At 48.8% G+C, this 20,145-nt stretch overlaps 6 protein-coding genes across 6 annotated transcripts; 1 reads left to right on the top strand and 5 right to left on the bottom strand.

The window, feature by feature from the left end:
• Window positions 1-467: 467 nt before the first annotated feature.
• BO87DRAFT_236435 (uncharacterized protein) lies at window positions 468-2,538 on the bottom strand. The gene has a single exon (XM_025618803.1). It carries the CDS (start codon window positions 2,282-2,284, stop codon window positions 794-796), a length of 1,491 nt encoding a protein of 496 aa, XP_025481762.1. The 5' UTR covers window positions 2,285-2,538; the 3' UTR covers window positions 468-793.
• A 3,772-nt stretch (window positions 2,539-6,310) lies between these two features.
• BO87DRAFT_236444 (uncharacterized protein) lies at window positions 6,311-6,945 on the bottom strand. Its single transcript, XM_025618805.1, has 2 exons — window positions 6,657-6,945; window positions 6,311-6,529 (listed from the first exon to the last, which is right to left on the bottom strand). The coding sequence occupies exons 1-2, from the start codon at window positions 6,836-6,838 to the stop codon at window positions 6,439-6,441; spliced, it is 273 nt and encodes a 90-aa protein (XP_025481763.1). The 5' UTR covers window positions 6,839-6,945; the 3' UTR covers window positions 6,311-6,438.
• BO87DRAFT_236441 (uncharacterized protein) lies at window positions 6,858-7,562 on the bottom strand. The gene has a single exon (XM_025618804.1). The coding sequence runs from the start codon at window positions 7,461-7,463 to the stop codon at window positions 7,053-7,055; it is 411 nt and encodes a 136-aa protein (XP_025481764.1). The 5' UTR covers window positions 7,464-7,562; the 3' UTR covers window positions 6,858-7,052.
• A 3,330-nt stretch (window positions 7,563-10,892) lies between these two features.
• Window positions 10,893-12,399, bottom strand: BO87DRAFT_374651 (SMP-30/gluconolactonase/LRE family protein). The gene is made up of 4 exons (XM_025622827.1): window positions 12,148-12,399; window positions 11,894-12,054; window positions 11,651-11,797; window positions 10,893-11,578 (listed from the first exon to the last, which is right to left on the bottom strand). The coding sequence occupies exons 1-4, from the start codon at window positions 12,184-12,186 to the stop codon at window positions 10,981-10,983; spliced, it is 945 nt and encodes a 314-aa protein (XP_025481765.1). The 5' UTR covers window positions 12,187-12,399; the 3' UTR covers window positions 10,893-10,980.
• BO87DRAFT_236546 (uncharacterized protein) lies at window positions 12,286-13,041 on the top strand. Its single transcript, XM_025618806.1, has 2 exons — window positions 12,286-12,632; window positions 12,703-13,041. Exons 1-2 carry the CDS (start codon window positions 12,511-12,513, stop codon window positions 13,004-13,006), a joined length of 426 nt encoding a protein of 141 aa, XP_025481766.1. The 5' UTR covers window positions 12,286-12,510; the 3' UTR covers window positions 13,007-13,041.
• A 4,645-nt stretch (window positions 13,042-17,686) lies between these two features.
• Window positions 17,687-20,051, bottom strand: BO87DRAFT_374656 (aldehyde dehydrogenase family protein). The gene is made up of 3 exons (XM_025622828.1): window positions 19,453-20,051; window positions 19,199-19,398; window positions 17,687-19,143 (listed from the first exon to the last, which is right to left on the bottom strand). Exons 1-3 carry the CDS (start codon window positions 19,716-19,718, stop codon window positions 17,963-17,965), a joined length of 1,647 nt encoding a protein of 548 aa, XP_025481767.1. The 5' UTR covers window positions 19,719-20,051; the 3' UTR covers window positions 17,687-17,962.
• Window positions 20,052-20,145: the final 94 nt, after the last annotated feature.

Consider the following 20,145-nt stretch of genomic DNA (forward strand, 5'->3'; position numbering starts at 1 on the left):
CGGATGCATGTGTCATCAAGTTGTTCCTGTTTATGCTATACAATCTATTATGCTGTGCCGAAAGCCCGAAAGGACGTGGGGAAATCATAAGAACAGAACGCCGAATGATGAACATCGCCCTCGCTCATTAAAAGTCAGATAATGGTAGTGTCTATAGCCCAATATGAGAAGAAGAAGAAGAAGAAGAAGAAAATTATTCAAAGCAATTTATTTGCTGACAGTGCTGCATGCAGCAAGGAGTATCTTCAAAAGTCCACAGTGCAGGCCGTTTAACTCATAGCAAAGCGAAGCAGAGAAACCCAACACCACCCAACACTTAACCAACAATGGAAATTAACAGGAGAGACATAACTGAGTAAATGTGTACGATAAATGTATAAGATAGACAAGTTGCATGATAATACCCGATCATGAAAAGACAAACAAGAGGTAACGACAAAGCCACCTTTCAAAATACCACCCGTCCATACACCTATTTCATATGCTGATCACACGAATCGTGCGCAGAGAGCTTTTCCCAATGCTTAAGATGACTTAGCCTCCGGAGGATATGGAAAGAAAACAAGCCTTTTAGGAACTTTTATGGCTCTCAGTCTCCGATGCGCGAGGGCACGCGGAGGTCGATTACATGACAAAAAAGGGAAAATGAGAAATGAAGATATCTCGAGAATGCGTGTCCCGCTGGCATTAGTAGCCCTCCCTGCGAGCCGCCAGAAGTATCGTAGAGTAATCTGATACTCGAGATGTCAAAGCCAGATTAGGCGTCCGATGTTCAAGGTTGCTTTTCATCTCTTCAAGAGCTTCGCGCCCATTGTCCCGGAAACTGGGGCAATGATCTTGCTTGCTGGTCGTCGGGCAGCATACCTCGCTCAACGTGTGCTGCCGGATACGAAGTAGGAGTGGCCGACCACGTCACGGGCGGCCTGGTTGACGAACCGGCCATCAGGTGAGATGGCGCTGGGGCCAGCTTCCCACTTCCAGAAGTGTTCTCGACCATCTTTCTGGCCTCCGAGGCATGCCATGTGGCCTCGCGCTCAGAGGCGGTGGACTCGAAAGGCGGTCGTAGGGTAAGCGGGGATGCTGGCCTGGCCGGGAGCTGACCTGTAGGCACCAAGCGGGAGACGTGTTCACGGAAGAAATCCCTCTCAGAGCGATAGAAATCCCGTTCCTGCATCAGAGATCGGATTTGATCGTCCCGCCTCTTCAACTCTTCAGTCTTCTTCTGGATCTCCTCCAGCTGCCCAGCAATCTTCTGCTCCAGCTGCATCTCGTTTCTCTTCCGATTCCGGAACCGCCTCGATGCATCACTGTTCGCCTTTCGTTTCTCTGCTTGGCTAGAAGACCCGGATTTCAGATCTAGTATGCAAGGAATCATGCCAGGGTAAGGGGGATTCTCTGGTTGGGCTCCCGTAGTAGCCGCTTCTTCCCCTGTGGACCTTGGTCCTGCCATGACTGAAGGCAAGCGAGCGGCGGGCTCACTGGATCCGTACGCGGATGCATTGAGGAACGAGGGTGTAGTTTGCTGCATTGGCGCAGCAGACACTGCTGGAGATGACCGCCCGAGCTGACTGTAAGCAGAAACAGGGGTTGTAGGGCTTGTTTCCTGGGAGCTTGGGGCAGGCGTAGGGTTGGCGCTTGTCCGACGGCTGTGGAAAGTTGGAGTCGAATGCATGGAGATTGGAGCCGGTGCAGGATGCGTAGATGTCGAAACTGACTGCCCAGGATATGGATCAGCGGATAGGGGAGAGCCAGGAGCTGCTGAATAAGAGGCTAGACGAGATGGGTGAGCCAGAGGAGACTGTGAAACACCCAGTCTCTGGGCGTAACCGCCTCCCGTTGAAACAAACCGCGCAGAAGGAGAAGCTGGGGCGATGGCCTGATGATGCTTCATGGCGGGGGACGCAGAGAGACGTTTCGCTGGGTGAACGGAGGGGGAGGGAAGATGGACTGATGGGGAGGAGGGCAGTCGGGCATGGGATGGTGACGATGAAGTAGTCGGCACCTGGGACCCTAATGGTTCGCGACCGGGTTCTGCTGCAACGACTGCTGCATTTGACGGTGGGTTCAAGATCGACTCAACGCCGATGGAACGAAGCTGAGTAGATTTCACGGAAGGTTCCACAGGAGCTGATGGTTGCCAGGAAAGAGGCCGGGGACGCACAGGGTCCGGTCCATCGGAAGATGCAGAGTCATCGTCTGAGCGAGGCCGCTTTCTACCAAACGTACTGTGATCCTCGGCCGGATGTGCATCGCCTGGGGAAGGGCCAGTCAAGGTGGACGACATATGCTCCGATTCTCTTTCGATAGATCGATGGAGCGACCTAGGGCATTGCTGGGCCCCCCCTCTCTCCAGATGAGCTGGAGACTCGTGAAGAGCTGCCTGAGAGAGGGAGCCGGCGGGTTGGGCAAGATGGTAGCCTGACAGCGAATGATATTGTTGCGAGGAATGAACCGGGTGGGAGTATGGAAGACTCGCCAACACACTGATCCCGAGGGTAGCCACGGTGAAAGGAAAATCACGGAACCACAAGAGATAAAAATAAAGGGAAAAAAAAAAGGAGGACCAGGTGGGAGAAACCCGGTTGCTTCAAGGGAAGAAGTGAAACCTCGATATCATACACCCGGTGGTGCTGCTTGTTCCCGACTAGGAGGGTATTGTTGGTTGCAGAAAAGACAGAGGAAGAAAGAAGTGAGTACTACACGATAGTGACCAGCAGTATACCGGATGTAGTAGTCGTAGGTAGTATGGCAGATTAACAAACGTGCAGATCGCACCAACAAGAAGTTAGATGGATGTTATCTTTAGATGGAGGTGAAGGGCAGCAGAGGATGAAAGAAATACAAATTATCTATAACGATAAACGAATAAATACGGAGAATGGGAGGGCTAAGAGGAAAAGAAGAGGAGGAAGATGGATAGAATGGAGGGCCAGCAGGGACAGGGAGGTGACAGTTGGAAGAACGGACAAGAAAGAAGTCAAGCCAGACTGTCCAGGAACGATGATGATTTATGATGAGGATTAGTTATTCTGATTATTTTCTCTAGGCATGGTTTATTATTATTATTGCTCGCGGACGGCTTTCCCGTAGGAGCTGAGACGATCGTAAAGTAACCTCGAACCGTTGTTGACAGCATCATTCGGCGGTGTGAAACGAAACGACAGTGAAAATAAAATAAAATGAAGATGGGGATTAATCGAAAATCAGAATAATAATAATAGAAAATAAAAAAATCAGAATAAGAAAAATAAAATAAAAATAAGAAAAGAAGAAAAAAATAAAATAAAATCCTAATCGATCAAAAGGAAAAAAAAAAGAAAACTGATTGCTGGGATGAGATGGGCGGGGGCGACAAAAAACAAGAGTGGGTGGGGACCCCATGAGTTGAACCCAGAGACGTGGGAAGAGGAGACAACTAAGACAAGGACCCGAAGCCGACTTGCATTGGGCGGATCGCGCATGTCACAACAGTGAGATAATGAAAAAGAAGAAGAAGAAAAAAACAAAAATTTAAGAAAAATCTCAAAAAGGAAGACTAGTTACCAACTTCGAGTGAGAGGAACAAGAAACAAGAGAGTACACAGCACGACCGGCATGCTTAGGGGGGAAGAAGAAAGCAAGCAAGCAAGCAAGATGGCAAAGTGTATAAACTAAAGTAGGAAAAGAGAGTTTCGAGGTCAACTTCCAGTGGCAGGTGTATCCATACCGACAAGGGTGTGTGTGCCTTCTTACATACATACATACATACAGCTTACATACATGAATACATACCGAGTACCTCGCCATAACCTCCTTCCGGTCAGAGGTACTTACATTCGACATACATACATCTCAGTCATACATACGTGGAGACTCTTGTTTCCCTCCCCTTCCGCCCCCCGACAGCCTGGCTTAACCCAGGCCTGGTTGGCAGAGAAGGGCCTACTACCTATCCTGCAGCCCATTCTCATGATCGTAATAAGAATTATATTATCCTTATTATTATTAATATTTCGACTGTATTATTATTGATCTATCGCGCCCACCATCGAAGCACCTAATCTACTTGCCGTCTTAGTACCCAAAAATACGTACTTGTTGAGAAGTTCGAACCTCAGACCTGACTCGTACTTAGCAGGGTGATACGGACATACATGCAGATTGCATACTTAGATTAGGTAGTAGGACCTGGACAATGATACCCGGTGGCCAAAAGTACCAATCTAAGTAGTAATAAAAAGAGAGAGAAGATGGAGAGAGAGGGGCTAGTGGAGGCAAGTCAACGCCATAAATGAGAGAGACTCGGGGTGACGGAATCTCACTGCACTGGAGCTGCTGGGCTGGGAAGCTGTCCCCAATATAGTTGTTGGGTAGGACCTAGGTAAACTAGTCATGAAGAGGAAAGGGTCTCCAGTACTATTTTGCTCAGTAGTAGTGGATCATCATCATCATCATCATCATCCATCATCTTGTCCAGAATAATCGCTGACGAACGTGGATATGATTTAAAATGGGGAAAAAATAATCTCTCAAAAAGTATAACAGTTAGCTTACTGCGCTATCAAAAAAAATTGGGTAGGTGCTATAGGGATGGGGACTCCATACCTAGACTACTTGTAGACAAACCATTCACACACACTCACCCACCACTGCCCCAAGTGAGTTGGCCATCTTGGAGATTGAACTTTCCTTTACTTGCCGAAGCAGGAAATCTACGAGAGAGCACGCCGCCTCGGGAATGGAGCTATTAGTTTTCTGGGTAGTGGATTAGGGATCCCACGGGATCCTTTCACAGCCCCAGCTGGCTGGCCGAGCGAAGCGTGCATTAATTTACTAGACAGACAGACAGACAGACAGAATCCCAGGTATGTCAGTAAAAAGACTGCTAACTAACTAACTAACTACCTGGCCAACAAACGTAACCCACTAACAACGAGCTAGTGAGGTCACTAGAGGCAACTAACACCGGCCTTGGGGCTGGGGAAAAAGGTGCAGGTGAACCGGAGCGCTTAAACTGGGCGCGCCAGCACTATGGATCAGTTGAGGCCCTGAAAATACCTGCTTGGTACTTTACCGATACCGACCGATTCAGCCGGATATCAGGCTGTGTCGGGTTCCTTACGGTACCCGTGAGGTATATTGAAGGTATCTTTATTCCGTTACTTTACGCCATACTAAAAGCACTCACTCACTTCCCGAGTGCACTTACCGCCTATAAGTGCCATCAACTCACTATCAGAGCATACAGACTATTCAACCGTCGACTCCATAGCTACCATCTACTAGACTGTAGTAATCTATACAGAGCCTCTAAGCGTGAAATCATGCCACTCGAAACAGTATGACTAAGTCACCGGTTTTTCTCGGAAGGATTTCACCTCCATTCCTACCTTATGGACGATCTCAAACTAATCACTGCTCAAGGTTTTGGTGCTTCGCATTTCGTCTCCACGGATTTCACTTGCCAATCCACATCTCGATACTGATAGACTTCGGGTGTCGCTCGCAGCCCCAACAGCCCCAACTATATCTTGTTAGCTAAGTTGAATGATCAGCACTTATGAGATAGTTTGTTGCACGAGTGACATGGCTGGGTCGAACAAATGGACTTGTACCAGTTAGGGAATACATCCACCTCCAAGGTGAAAAAAAAAAAAAACAGCCAGAATGGACGGAGTCTTGACCGAAAGTAGAGAGAGGGAAAAAGGAAAGTAAAAAAAAGAAATATTTTCGACGAAAGACAGCTACAACAAAAAAGAAAAATCTGAAAAACCGGAAAAGAAAAAAGAAAAGAAAAGAAAAGAGAAAAGAGAAAAGTAAACATCTGGCTAGCTCTAACTCTGAATGAAACCATGTCGTGGCTTTGTGTTGCCGGCTGTTTTAGACCCTCGTTCACCCTCCAGGCGACGCTTATCCGGACGGGTCTTTCCTGCCTATCTACCTAAGACTAGATGCCTTAGCCCCAGAGTAGCTGCCGTGCCAATTCCTCCTAAGAAGCTAAAACAAGGCCCTCGTCTAGTTCGCATCGGCAGATGGGGCGGATGGCCTCGCTTCTCCCACTCAGGACGCCCAAATCACGATGTCTTGCATGCATGCGGGCATTATGCTTTTGCCTTCCTCCCCCCCCCAAATGTGGATGACAGACGGGTGACCGTCGTCGTTCCCATGTCAGCTGCTGATCACCGTTGCTTCTCACCTTTCTAATTCCCAGATTGCCATCCTTCAGTACACCTCGGGGGTTCTGTCTCCGTTACTTCCTTGCCTCGAGGTCGACACTTTCTTATCACAGGGTGTCTTGATAGGCATGTTTGGTGAGCTCGTTTGTCTCAACCTAATGGGTCCTTCCTGGTGGCTTAGCAGAGTCTTTAAAAACTGGGTCTATGGGCTGTAAGGATCTCCTTTCGTTGCACGCAGGCAACAGAGAAGACAGATCATCGGAGAGACTGGCTCGTCATCATCTTACTGCCATCTAAGTGGTCCACGGAAGATGCTCTGTGTTTTCATTCGGACTTTGATGTCCAGCGAGGTCGGCCCAAAGGCCAAAGAGAAACTGTGGTGTTTCAGCTACGTCATCGGGCATCAATCGCTCTGTAAACACCTCAGAAGCAAATGTGCAATAGATGGCACTTGCTGTATATCCCGCAAATTTCATGGAGACATAAAGGTGTCTTGCCTACCTTGAATTATCAGCAGCATACTCATAGACTCTACATTGCATTGTGACTGCTTCGTTGTAGAGCTTCTTGGTCTCGAAGAATGTTCTCGGACTGTATATGATGTTAGAAGTCACCGGATTAAGGAGATATCCACTTGCAGGCTGCAACACAGCCCAAACATATGCAACGAGTGCAGTTAGCATCCTCTCCCTTCCAGCAGTGAAGCTCAAATGCTAGGGTAACCCAGCATGAACTCGGGGGTGCTGCAGGCGGAAGCCAACTACTATTAGAGACGGGCGTACAGGCTGGATTGGTGGGATATAACAGAGTCTCCGAAGCTTGCATCATGGTGACCAGGCCACTAAATTCTGAAACTATTGGTGGCCGAGCTAGTCCGGATTGCCGCGTCCTTGATTGTCAGGTGGCTCCCACTTGCTTCGCTTTGTCTTTCGACCATTTCACGACCATCGTACTATCTATGGTAACATTGCCTATACTTTGGGGTTTAGAGGGTATTGGTTGGGGCGGATCTCTGATCTCTGCTGCATGCATTGAGACACGATGCTTGTACTTTTGAAATTGAGAAGTGGGACCGCAGGAGAAGTCAGGCAGTAAATCGCAGAAAATAAGAAAATAAGATAATAATGACCATTGGGATAAGGCAAAGGAACAGTAAATAGAGTAAAGTAGGAAAAGAGAGTCTGTAGATCTGTCAAGTACATATGTCGGTAAGGATCGGTGAGCTCCATGCTTCTGCAGAAAGTAGCGAATTACCTGCAGTGAGCTTGGGAAATTTCTCTGCGATCTAGCCGATCCAAAGGGCGCCATTGGCTAGCAGCAGGAAAATCGGTGGCCCTTCCTTCGTTTTCAGTGGGCGGGGCCCCCCTCTGTACTACCTCAAAGGGACTGTTGCTTCGTCTAGCTGGCGCACCCAGCTGAATTGGGATTCCCCCCCTGCTACGGAGTAGTCAATGCCTCCGTTGGTCACTAGAGTATTTCACACGCTGGATGGTTCGCTCTGAAACCCCACGGACGGGCGGTAACCTCGCTAGCCACGGCAAACAAGATTCGATCGCATTCGTATCTCCCTTATCAATACTGAACAAATCATAGCTACTGCCCGTCATTAGGTCATGAAAAAGACGGACGATGATGGTATTGCCGCGGAGTAAGGGTGTATGTCCACCGTGTCGGTATAGGGTAAATTTTCTGGTTATGCGAGCGGCACACCGGTTCTGGAAGCCTCTTCTAGCCAACTGCGGGTCACGCCAACTTGGTCTTCAGATGGTGAGCCAATTCGTGCGAAACTACATGCTATTTAGTGGAAGGTTGGCGGTAAAGCTAGTAGCTACCTGCTATCTAGTCTAGCTCTTCTCTCTATGGTAGATGAGGTACACACGTTACCTGATTAATATGTGCGGGAAGTGGAGACGAGGTGTTCCGTCCTCAGTTGATTCATCCATCGTGGCGGCTTGACGGGACCAGGCATGGCATGGGATGATGAGACTGATAGCAGACGCCAGTCAGGCCAGCGGTCGGGATCGGAATCATTCTCCGCCTTTCCATTTGTGTGCCTCTTTTCGTTCATTGTTTGCCCTGGTAATGAAAGACATAGATTTATCCTTGTGGATTCAATTGGTCCCTAAGTAGTCACCTTCTCTGCCACGGTAGCGAATCCCGGCGACTGTTGATTTTCATTTATTTTTTTTTATTATTCCTGCCCTGGGCTAAATTATGGCCCAACCCGGCACCGCTCTGTGGTACTAAAAGACACTAGGCCGGGGAAGACCACGGGGACGCAGGCGGAATTGGAAATGGGGACGAAGTGTGAGAGAAGCTGCATTAGTTCGTGCGTTAGCTCATGTTTTAGTCGGAGGAGAGGAGAGGGGGCTTTTCCCAGAGGAGTGGTTCCTGGTTGCGTGCTATTGACGGTTATCAATTTAGACCATGGGGGAGGGACGAATTTCGAGGCAAGCCGTCGGAAAAGGATGGTTTTGGAAGAATAAGGTGGCTTCGGTCTGAATTCTCGAATGTTGGTTTTCGAACCAAGGGGAGAAGAAGGTTGCGAACACGGCACCCTCGGCCATCTGACCTGCCTTCCTTCACAATCCTACGAAAGAAGTGTGTCTTACCCAAGGAGGAAGGTGAAGACGGATTATTTTTTCGAGAACTTATCAATCACGACGCCATTCGATCCTAGCAATAACAAAGCCCTTTTTCGATCGCCAGAGAACCTGCAGTGAATGGTATTGTGTCCTCATTGCTTTTTCCTCCAATATTTTCCATTTTTTTCGTATTTCATTTTTCTCCTTACCAAGCCTTCCTTCCTAACCCCCCCCCCCCCCCTCCTTTGCCTCATTATTTGCTTCCTGCTGGACTGTCAGTCTCCGAGTTGTGATTCGCCTTTTTTCAGTGCCGCTGTAGCCGTCTTCAGCTAATAGTCAACGGTTATCCTAGTGAGATTTATCTCATCCTGTACTGACCAATATTATCTATCTTCTTTTGCCGTGAATTCAAAATTGTTCGAATTTTCTCTTGACACTGTTTTACTTCCATAGGTTACGGGTCCAGATCTCCCAACCACGGAGTACGCAGGCAGCAAATCTGCGCATCGGAAGGTATCCACTCTGTGCCCTCCGTACTTTCGAACTGCTGGCCCTGCGTCGCTTAGCTGGTATTCTCATGTACGTAAGGATGTGCATACTTACATCTGTACTTATTGAATGTATGTATAGTAAGTGTACAGTCAGGGAACTCAGTAAAAGTACTATTACCCTGCAGAGAAAAAAAAAGCAACGATAAGGGGAAAAAGTAAAATACATATACATAGCCAAGTGGCTCCAGTCCATCCACAAGTCTCTCCGTTTGCCTGCACCTCTGCATAACTTTATAACCTACCTATCATCCACTCACCAGGCCAGGCGGCAATGATATCAGAATAATTGGTATGTTCACATGGAAGGGCTAGCTCCGGCTAGATCCCAGGCCCCAGGGTAGGTGATGGTATTGCCGTAGCGCATATGTGCGGCATATGCATGCAACATGCTTCACACTTGTCACCCACCTTCCTGGGAGAAGTCAAGCGATCATCAAGTTTAGACTCCGGATAGGGTAGGAACCTCTGCATGCGATCTAAAGATCCTGTGAGCTGGATGCCATTGTAGAGGACCCGGAAAGAAGGTAGGTTGGAGGAGGAGAATGGCATTATAAGTGAGAACTTGTTTGTTTTCTGGCTGCAGCCTGCATGCCTGCTTTATCCTCAGGCATCAATCTTTTCTGGGGCGTACTTTGTATTTACTAGAAACTGTGCATGAATGCATGGCTGAACTTACTTCTAGTCATGTCACAATAAGTAGATGCTAGAATGCTAGAATGTACCTTGCCACTCAGGGCTATACATTACTCCAGTAATAGTCACTGAGATTATTCTAGGCCCATCTTTACCTGCCGAGTGTATTCATGTTCCTTCTACTTGCTTGACTCTGGTTACTTTCCCCACAAGCTTCCTCATGCAATGTAGCGGTAAGACGAGTGACAACTTCCACCAACAGATCATACCTTCGATTATATCTCTACTTAACTCTCCATTATGATTGATGATCAATGCACACATTTAACTCTTCAGTTCAAATAATAATCGACAGACTAATCCGGATAGGAACATTGGCAGGAAAGACAAGGGATAATTTGGAAGAGTAGTCAGCAAAACAATTAGGGGCAAAAAACCAAAGTAAAACTGAAAGGGAAAAGAAAGCAGAAAGCAGAAAGAAGAAAGAAGAAAGAAGACATACACTTCTTTTGGTCACTTCCAGGTCTGCTGACTTGCGGTTCCCAAAAGTCCCAGTGCCAACTCCTCTGCACCCACCGTTCGTCGATCCGCGGACCTCTCACTTATCCTCCGGTTCCGACACGGCCAAGGCAGCCTTTCATCCTTCTTCATCGGAAAGAACGACAACTGCAAGGATACATATCTGCTGCTGCCAATATACTTTCAATCCTGACCTCCAGCATGTCTATCACAACATGTAACAACGATGCAGCTATGTTTCACAACATACCCTGTACTGTAACCAGAAGTACCTGATTGCTCCACCTCAGCTCTGTGGGAATCCTGTGGCTAACAGACTCATCATTTTCTTCTGGGCAGACATTACATTTTGGCTCGAACAATGTCTCAAATACTTATTTTCACGACTATGTTGATCTCTCTACATGGGCATACAGAGTATACGGCTCCGGTCCAGAGGCTCCAACTGGCGATTCCTTTCAAGGTGATAGTTCGACAAGCGGTCAGATCGGCTTATCTTTAGCAGTCAACTAATTGCGCTAATCTATCGAGTACTACCTATTGTGGGCAGCCTTCAAGTCGAAACTCGTTCTTAGGCTTACCCTTGATGCCGACATCGACTCTATAGAGCCGGCCTCCATACCGGACGGATTCCGGAAGCTGGTCATCATTGGTATCATCCTTGGCAGTCGTGATGAAGAGCTCCGTTCCCACAAAAACTGGACAGGTAATGTTTCGCGTGGGAAATGTTATCTCGCCAATGACCTTGCCCTCCGGCGAGATACGAATCACCTTTCCACCACCGTAAATAGCACTCCATATACACCCCTCCTCATCGATGGCAAACCCATCTGGCTCCTTTGGCTCCCCAATGTCAAAGAACACCCTTCGGTTGCTGATGTTTCCGGTCTCAGCATCGAAATCAAAGGCGTAAATCTTGCCGGTGGGAGAGTCGGTCAGGTACATAGTGTCATCCGCAGGATTCCAGCCAATCCCGTTGGGAATCGTCACCTGTTCAACCATGCGGTGCAGTTTCATGTCCGGGTCTAACCTGAATATCACACCTTCGTTGACTGGGTTCTGCACCTTAGGATCGTTCATGGCTCCAGCCCAGAAGCGGCCGTGGCTGTCGACGGCCCCATCGTTGAAACGCATTCTGTTTTGATGACGTTCCCGATGAGTCAGACCCCACGAGGAGGATGGCAAGGAAACTGGATTATTGACTTACCTATACTCCTTGGCCGGATCTTCCCACACTTTCTGAATATAGGACAGTGCGCCCGTGGTGCGGTCAACCAGGGCGAATCCATGTTTTGCGGCTACGACGATCTGGTTTTCGCGTGAATCCCCAGCATTCGCAATGTTGGCGGTTACTCTACAAGAGTTCGGAGTATGATATTAGTGTCCTTTTGGGCACCGCTTACGGTGTAATTATCCTGTGGGCCAAGGAGTCTAGCTAGGAGCGACATACCCGATTGACGCAGATGTGTCCATGATCTTCAGGGAGTCGGGGCCTTTGGCCAGGTCCAGAACGTATAGTTTCTGCTCCCAGATATCGACAAAGCGAAACTCATTTCTGGTCTTGTCGTGAAACGGTCCTTCCAATAAGGTTCCTGGTACATCGACATACGGCTGCATACAGAAACCAGTGTGAGGATCAGCCTCCTAGTTCTTACCTCCTTGGGCCGGTCGCCTTCATTCAAAAATAAACGTGAGATACCATACCTCAGAGACCGTCCACTTTTGGTACTGGAAGCCGGACATTTCGATGGCAGGCTGATGTGCAATCCTCAGAACCGGTGCTTCAGATATGGGGTTCAGATCGGGAGCAACCGTGGACTCAGCTGGGTCGAGACACCCTAGTCAGTTTAAGGAATATGCGCGGCGGCTAAAACCAGACGATTGCTGGAAAATGGAACCGTTGTGTGAGTGCTGAGGAATCCAGCCCGAAAGAGAGAATCGATAGTCGAAGTCTCATGGGCAGCTTTTCGGGATTGTCCTCGGTTGCCAAGCCCAGTCGCCAGTCGTCCCCGCACGAACCTCATCGAACACTTTTCTGGTTCTTCTCACCTTAGCGTTAGGGAGCTCATGGCTAGTGGGGCTAGCTGGCTTCTGTGTGCTACGGTGCTAGTCTACGGAGTACTATCTACGTACCAGCACAGGCAGTCTGGCAGTCTGGCACTGCCCATCGGGTCACTGCTCCGTGTCAAGTTAGTCGGTACTTTCACCGGTGGGTAGCCCAATCCAGGTGCCACGGGTGCTAATCAAGTCTGGACTAAGCAAACCGCGTCGGTTTCAGCTGAAACTCGGCCTCCTGCTCGTTGTGCCAATAAATAGACATAGTGTCTCATCGGAGGTTCGTGTCTCTCACGGCTCAGGAAAGTACTTCAAAGGTCCAAACACCCGGCTCGATGGTATTTTCACTATTGAGACCGCCGGGATTTTGGTGGACACGATTATTGAAACCCACCATCCAGGCGCGACTCCACCCAATGGAGCTGACTATCACCTGTCATGTGAATTGGTATCAGCTATCTGGACCAACAGTTTCGTCACAGCAAACGTGGGAAAACTTATCGAATGAATGCCCAGGAAAAACAAAGACGAGAAGGAAGAGGAAGCCAGGTACCCACCGGCGAATGCGTTTGATCGGGTTAATTGAATGGAGTCTCACCATGACGCCAGCCAGCCTTGGTGCTGTCAGTGACAGGGTGCGGCAGGCTTCCCGTGTTCCGCCTCATTTGTTCCAGACAAGGGTCGCGGTGGAGCAAAATCACATACGGGGCGATGTTACGGACAAATAGGAATGCACCCGCGGAGACCTCTCCTTGGAGCATTGTGGCAGTCTGGAAAATATGGCGACAGCCAGTAGCGGTTTAGTTTAGGGCTTAAAGCAAGCTGCGCGACAGAGCAGGATCAAGCAATGTGAGTCCCGGATCTAAAAGCGTTCCTTGGATGCAGACACGGCATATCCGCCCAGGGTCCCAAATTTCGGAATGACGTGGAAGATTTCCCTACCAGTTGGAGGCCAGCCTTCTGACTTACAGCCGTTACAAACGACAGCTCCCCTGCACTGACCACCCAAGATTCCTAAAATTTGGATCTTACTGGTAGTATACCTACCTTGTCCAAAGGTCGCGACTAGTTACATTGTACAATGTGTGTCGTGCCAAGAAAAAAAGGGCATTAAGCAACAAAAAGAAAGCAAAAGAAAAAGGGAGACCCAAAAAAAGCAAAAAACGAGTCAGAGAGATGGATAGTAAAGGAGCAGCTACAGTATTCCTAGATTGCGATTCCTTCGGGACTGCGCCAACGCTAGGCAGGATCCTCGCCTATGGTTTGGCAGACTTACGTTGCTTTTGCTGGCTAGACCGGGTTACTCTAGCTGACCTAGTGAGAGAGTTGCAGCACAGACTGAGACTTTGTGACTGCCCCCATCCAGGCGGTCTAGCAACATGGCTATTGATGAGCGAGACTACACGCCGACAACTTAACGACGGAAGTGACCTTGATCTCCGTCTATCTGGGGTGATCGTCGTCATAGTGCTAATCATGTACGAAAGAAGTAAAAGAGGGTGATAAAGAACGGTCGGTTGATGGGGGGCGTTGGCCACAATCCGCGACGCTGCATTGATTGACGGTCGGACGGCCCAACATTGGGCCATCGACGGTGCAGATATACGAACGAACGGAGTCGGCCACACAACCTTAATAGGTCATCCAGCGTAGCCAGGCGGGGGGAAGAAAGCATTCGACCAGCTCAACGGTGATGCATCAGTTGGGCGGGCAGACAGTACCTGCAGGAGGCAAACACGACCGATATTTCGAGCCAGTGTTCGGTGGATCACTCAAACCAGCAATGTGTCCGCGAAAAATGCGGTGTGCGGCAGCAGACTGGATGCGGCGTGTCATGTCAGTCATATCGGTAGCTGGAAGACTCTAGCCAGTGGGTATAGGTTTAGGTGGGTAGTGGGCTGTGGGCAAAGAGCCGGCGGCGCGCGGGCTTTGGGGGGGAAGAGGGGGATATCCCCGACCGTTGTAAAGTGAGTGGTCACATTGAAGAGAGGGGAAGGATGAAAGGAGGAAGGAGGGGGGTGTGATGCCGCATGGCATGTTGAGATTGAAGATGGATGTACTTATGTATGCAAGTGTGTCCAGATTTAGTTCTCTCCGCGCGCGGTGCGATTGCAGGCGGCGAGGAGCAGCGATGGGGCCGCACGGCGCGAGGCCTAGGCAGCCCTCACATGATCGATTCTTCATGCACGACAATGTAACTTTACATGGCGGGTGCAGGTACGGGGCCCTGCGGTATGGTATGTATGTATGGTATGTATGGTATGTTTGGGTGTCGGATTACGGTAAGTATGGTATTTCCATTACCCAGCAGGAAAGTTGTTGACTATCAAGTAGGAGAATCCATGTCGAGCACTGAATCCTCTTGACAAAGAGGGGGAAGGAAAGAGTAGGAGAGAGACTGTATACGCAAGTGTCTGAGCAATCCCATGTCATGTGTGGCGACTGGGAAGACAGACAGGATCAACCCTGATCAGCCAGCTAAGACCCCCTCTCTCACACACTCTCTTCCTTCTCCCCGGAGCCAGCAACTCCGGCAAACCCATGCCCAGCATGCTCCAACCTAGCTAACCACCTACTAGTTAGAGTAAAGTAACTCCTGTAAGCCCCGACCCCAGTTCCAGTCCCAGTCGCAACCCGCCACGACAGTCACGACACATGGCTCTACGTTCGCAATGCAGCTAGCTAGCCCCCCAGCCCAGCCAGCCAAAAACCAAATCCTCCGTCCATCCTTCTGCCTATCTCCTCTGCTACAAGAAAACCTGGTAGGTACCTAACCTGCCTGCACATTGCCCTTCCCCTCCCTCCCTTTCCTACCAATGGCGATGCACGGACACGTGAATTCGACAAATATTTGACGCTTGGCTGATGCTCATTGGGTATTGGCTTTATGTATGTGGCTTTTTTGGGTATTTCTTGCATTAGGTTGGGGGTGGTGCTTGCTGTGTGTTGGCATTAGTGTCGGTGGGAGTAGTTGCTGGGAGGGAAGTGTACTACTTACTAAGTTGGTAAGTGGTAGGACCATGTTCTATCCTGAGGTAGTAAGTAGTATGTAATGAAAGTGTGTGTGGGTTGAACAAACATGAAGTAGTTCAGTAAATGTTTGAGTTTAATTAAGAAACTTGCAATGATACTACACTATGAAACTTGAATCATCCATGTTGCTGGTGGGTATATATCTGTCAACAATTATGACCTACCGAGGCTTAACATAAACCTAATAGTGGCTCCTAGCATCTTAGTATCAAGCAGTTATCAGTTTGCTTGATGTTTAGCATATGTCTACCCGCAATAACTACCTAGCCTAGTAGCTAAGCCCAATAAGCAGTGTTAGTTAACTTCATTCTTCAACTCCCAACATACAAACATTCAATCAATCACCACTCAAACACACACACATACCTACCTACATATATGTATCTATGTATGTAAATAAGTATCTTCGATGCAACACACAAACACGCACGCACACACAGTGCAGCAAACAAACTCTATTGAAAGTAATCCCAAAGCAAACCGCATGAATCTTTTCAAAAGTAAGATGATACATGCATACTCCGCTTACAATTTCTAAATATCTCATCGGAAGATATTCTCAACTTCAATACTCTTATTCTAGTGTTTGTTTGGATACAGTTCTGTTTGCTTTCTTGACTGCAGTGTCTTAGATATAATCCTATGCGTCATGAAAAGTGCAGTATGGACTGCAGGATGTGAGGCAGATAGATAGATAGAGAAGTTCGAAGCGAGGATTGTGTTTCCGGATGTAGTTAGTGGCGGGTTCTTATATGAACTTCTGGTTGGGATGATGATGATGGATAGAGTCATGATGTGTAGTAGGATACAATCTTGCAGGTAGATTCAACCTATATTGATATCATAATAGCATTATATCCATTTTTTAATTAGAGTAACATGACTGTTTGAAATAAATATATATATATATATATATATATATATGTAGGTAGTACTACCTACTCTAAATAACTCACCTACTTAACCTCAATATTTCGGTAGTACTAATCCATTTCTAATATCAACTAGTAATATGAAGATTAGAGGGATATCAGTCACAAAAATTCTACTAACCCTGCACACATGCAATGCAAGTAAGTTAAGGGATGGGATGGGATGGGATGGGATGGGATGGGATGGGATGGGGGATATCTACCGACATGCAGATGGAAAAAACGCACATACCACATTTCATATTAAGTATGTATGTCACTCCCACTCCTATTCCCACTTTCTCTTCTTGCTACTTACCACATCGCAATTCAAACTTGATATCTTCATTATATTATATATCAAATAATCAATTACTTATGATCATGTCTACGACTACCGCCACATGTACATGTACATGCACCCTGCACGAAGCACTGAGTTGTCACTTACATACCACATACCACCTACAGACAAACTACAAATCACACACTCTACAATAGTAGCACATACAGTACCAACTCTCCTACATAGAGAATAGAAAAAGTATATGCAAGTAAGAAAAACTCTCAGCAGCCAAGAAAACCATCCATCTACCCCATCTAGAATCTAACCCCCTTGCTTCCCTAACAACACTCACAAGCAAGCAAATCATCTGTGCTTCTTACATGTGAGTAAGCCCAGTTCTTGTCCAATCGGTCTAGGGTTCCCATTATATTCTGTAATAGCATAAGCAAGCAAGCAAGTAAAGCAAGGAAAGCGAAGTATAATTATATGGGAAGTCAGATCAGGTACTCATGCTTTGCATTTAGAGTGTTTGGGCTTGGCGCGGGGGAGAAAGTAACTCAAGTTGTTGGATTTGATTGATTGATTGCAAGGTATGTATGTATGGGTTTGAAACCGGATTTAAATCGTGACTGTTGGGTTTCTTTTGTTTGTCTTGGTTGACTTAGTGAGATTGAAATGGTTGGGTTTGGTAGGTGCTTGTATCGTTAGGTGAATGTGCATGGTTTTTATTGATGTGCAGATGGATGGACATGCATGCTGATGTTGATTTGGGTGTGGGTATTGTGTGGAGACAGGTAAGCGAGTACTCTGTCCTAGGTATATATGTTGTGAGATCTGGTATCTGGATGTGTAACATTTGGGCTTGTCTTTAGGCTAAAAGGGGTTGTTTGTGGCGGGTTGGGTGCTACATCACGGCTTACGGTGGAATGTGAAAGATCACTCAGGCTTAGATTCACAGCCTGCTTGCCAGTTGACATGGCTGAATTATAATACATTTTTTCATCATCAGTCAGGGTATAGTCAAGTTGGCAACAACACACCAACTTTATGTCAGTCATCGGGTACACGACATGCAGCCAATGTCGCAGAGCCACATAGCATCTCTCTTTCCCTTCATGCAGCGCCATCAACACAACGGTCCATCGGATGAATGTGTATGTGTTCGTCCTACCAGGCTCGTCCCACAGATCACGGTTGTAATTCATTCGCCATCATTTGCACAACCTGTGCTCGCCTACAGCTTCGTTCCCAGGTTGACATGGACCGCTTTGACCTGTGAGTAGGCCTCCAGACCGGCCTCGCCAAGTTCGCGCCCAATTCCACTCTGCTTCACACCACCGAAAGGCACCCGGATGTCGCTGTCGTTGCTGCTGTTGATCCAGACCATGCCCGCTTCGATCTCCGACGCAACCCGGTGCGCACGCTCAATGTCCTTGGTGAACAGGGCAGCGCCCAGTCCATAGGTCGTATCGTTGGCCCGTCTGACAGCCTCGTCCTCCTCCGAGAAGCTGGAGATCACAACAAATGGTCCGAAAACCTCCTCCCGGTAGATGCGCATGTTGTCCTTGACGTCGGTGAAGATGGTGGGCGCAATGAAGAAACCCTTGCCGTCGCCGACGTTCTTGAAAGGCTCGCCACCGGCCACCAGGGTCGCTCCTTCGGACTTGCCAGCTTCGATATAAGAGAGCACGCGGTCGTACTGGGCCTTGGTGACCTGGGGACCCTGGAAGGTGTCGTCGGCAAAGGGGTCGCCGACCTTGCTGGTGTTGGCCACGGCTTCCTTGAAGAGGGCCACGAACTTGTCATAGACGGACTCGTGCACCAGGATACGAGAGGTGGCGGTGCAAACCTGTCCTTGGTTGTACATGATGCCCGCATGCGCCCACTTGGCGGCCTGGTCGAGATCGGCATCGCTGAAGACAACCAGGGGCGACTTGCCACCTGTCTCGAGCGTAATGTTCTTCAGGGTGCCTGCAGCCAACTTCATGACTTCGCGGCCAGTCAACGTCGAACCAGTGAAGGCAACCTTGTCCACCCCGGGGTGGGTCACGAGCGCACCTCCGGCTACGCGTCCAAAGCCGTTCAAGATGTTGACAACACCTGGCGGGAAACCGGCCTCCTTGATGAGGTTGGCCAGATAGAGAACACTGAGCGGAGTCTGCTCAGCCGGCTTCAGAACCACGGTGTTTCCACAGGCCAAGGCAGGACTCAACTTCCAGGCAGCCATAGCGAGAGGAAAGTTCCAGGGGATAATCTGGCCTACGACACCAATTGGCTGACGGAGAGTATAGGCAAACTTAGCCGGAGTGGTGCTAATCGTCTGACCATGGACCTTGTCGGCGTATCCAGCATAGTACCGGAGACAGCCGACAACCTCTCCCAGGTCATCGTTCAGCGAAACGGAGTATGGCTTTCCTGAAGGGAGTCAGTATATGATGACAGTCTTTGGGAACAATGTGAAGCTCCCTACCATTGTCCCACGTCTCAATAGTGGCCAGCGTCTCCTTGTGCTGCTCGACCAGGTCGGCCAACTTCAGCATCAAGGTGCCCCGCTCAGCCGGAGGCAACAACTTCCATGAGGGGTGGTTGAGGGCTTTCCGGGCAGCCTTCACGGCAATGTCCACATCTTCTTCACCCGCAGCATAGACAGAGGTGATTTCCGCCTCATTTCTAGCTCTGGTCAGTAGCAGATCCATCACATATACTCGGAGGGGATACACGTACGAAGGGTTGATGGTAGCGAACTTCTCCCCGGACTTAGAAGCGACAAACTCGTTGTTGATGAACAGACCAACCGGCTGAGCGTATGTACGCCCATTCGGGGCTGTCAATTGTACGGACAGTTCGCTCATGGTGATGGAAGAGCTATGGAAGTGATGGCGATGAGGGGAGAAGGCAACGACTGGCAGACGAGAAGAAGGCACACCACGCAGCCGCAGAGAGGAGAAGGAAAGACAGCGAAAGGGAGCGGGGAAAGAGGAGAAGGGCATTGAGGGGGAGATTTTATGTATGGACGAAGCTGACGGGAGAGAGAGGGTTTGAGGGCGATTAGTGATTAATGATTAGCGGTTGAAGGGAAGCCGGATGAAGCATCCCCGCCAGCAAAAGATGGAAGAGCGAATGGGAGAGGCGGCGGTGCCTCGGGCAGCCCCTCTTCGCATACACTTACTCTTCTCGATGCCATCCTTTCGCCGGTGTCCCAATCTCTGGGTCAGCATCTCCACCGGCGCAATAAACTAATCATCTCAGCTTGATAAGCTTGATTCTGCAGCTCCTCCGCACTTCTTTCCCCCATCCAGCTGGACCACCTGCTCTCCCCTCCTCGTGTGCATGCAGCTTGCGTCTTCCCCATCTCCAATCATGATTCTTCCGGGTCTTCCATTATAATCGCTTTCTCCAAGACCTCGCCACAACCCC

This window comes from Aspergillus neoniger (assembly GCF_003184625.1).
Source record: "Aspergillus neoniger CBS 115656 unplaced genomic scaffold BO87scaffold_9, whole genome shotgun sequence".
NCBI lineage: Eukaryota > Fungi > Ascomycota > Eurotiomycetes > Eurotiales > Aspergillaceae > Aspergillus > Aspergillus neoniger.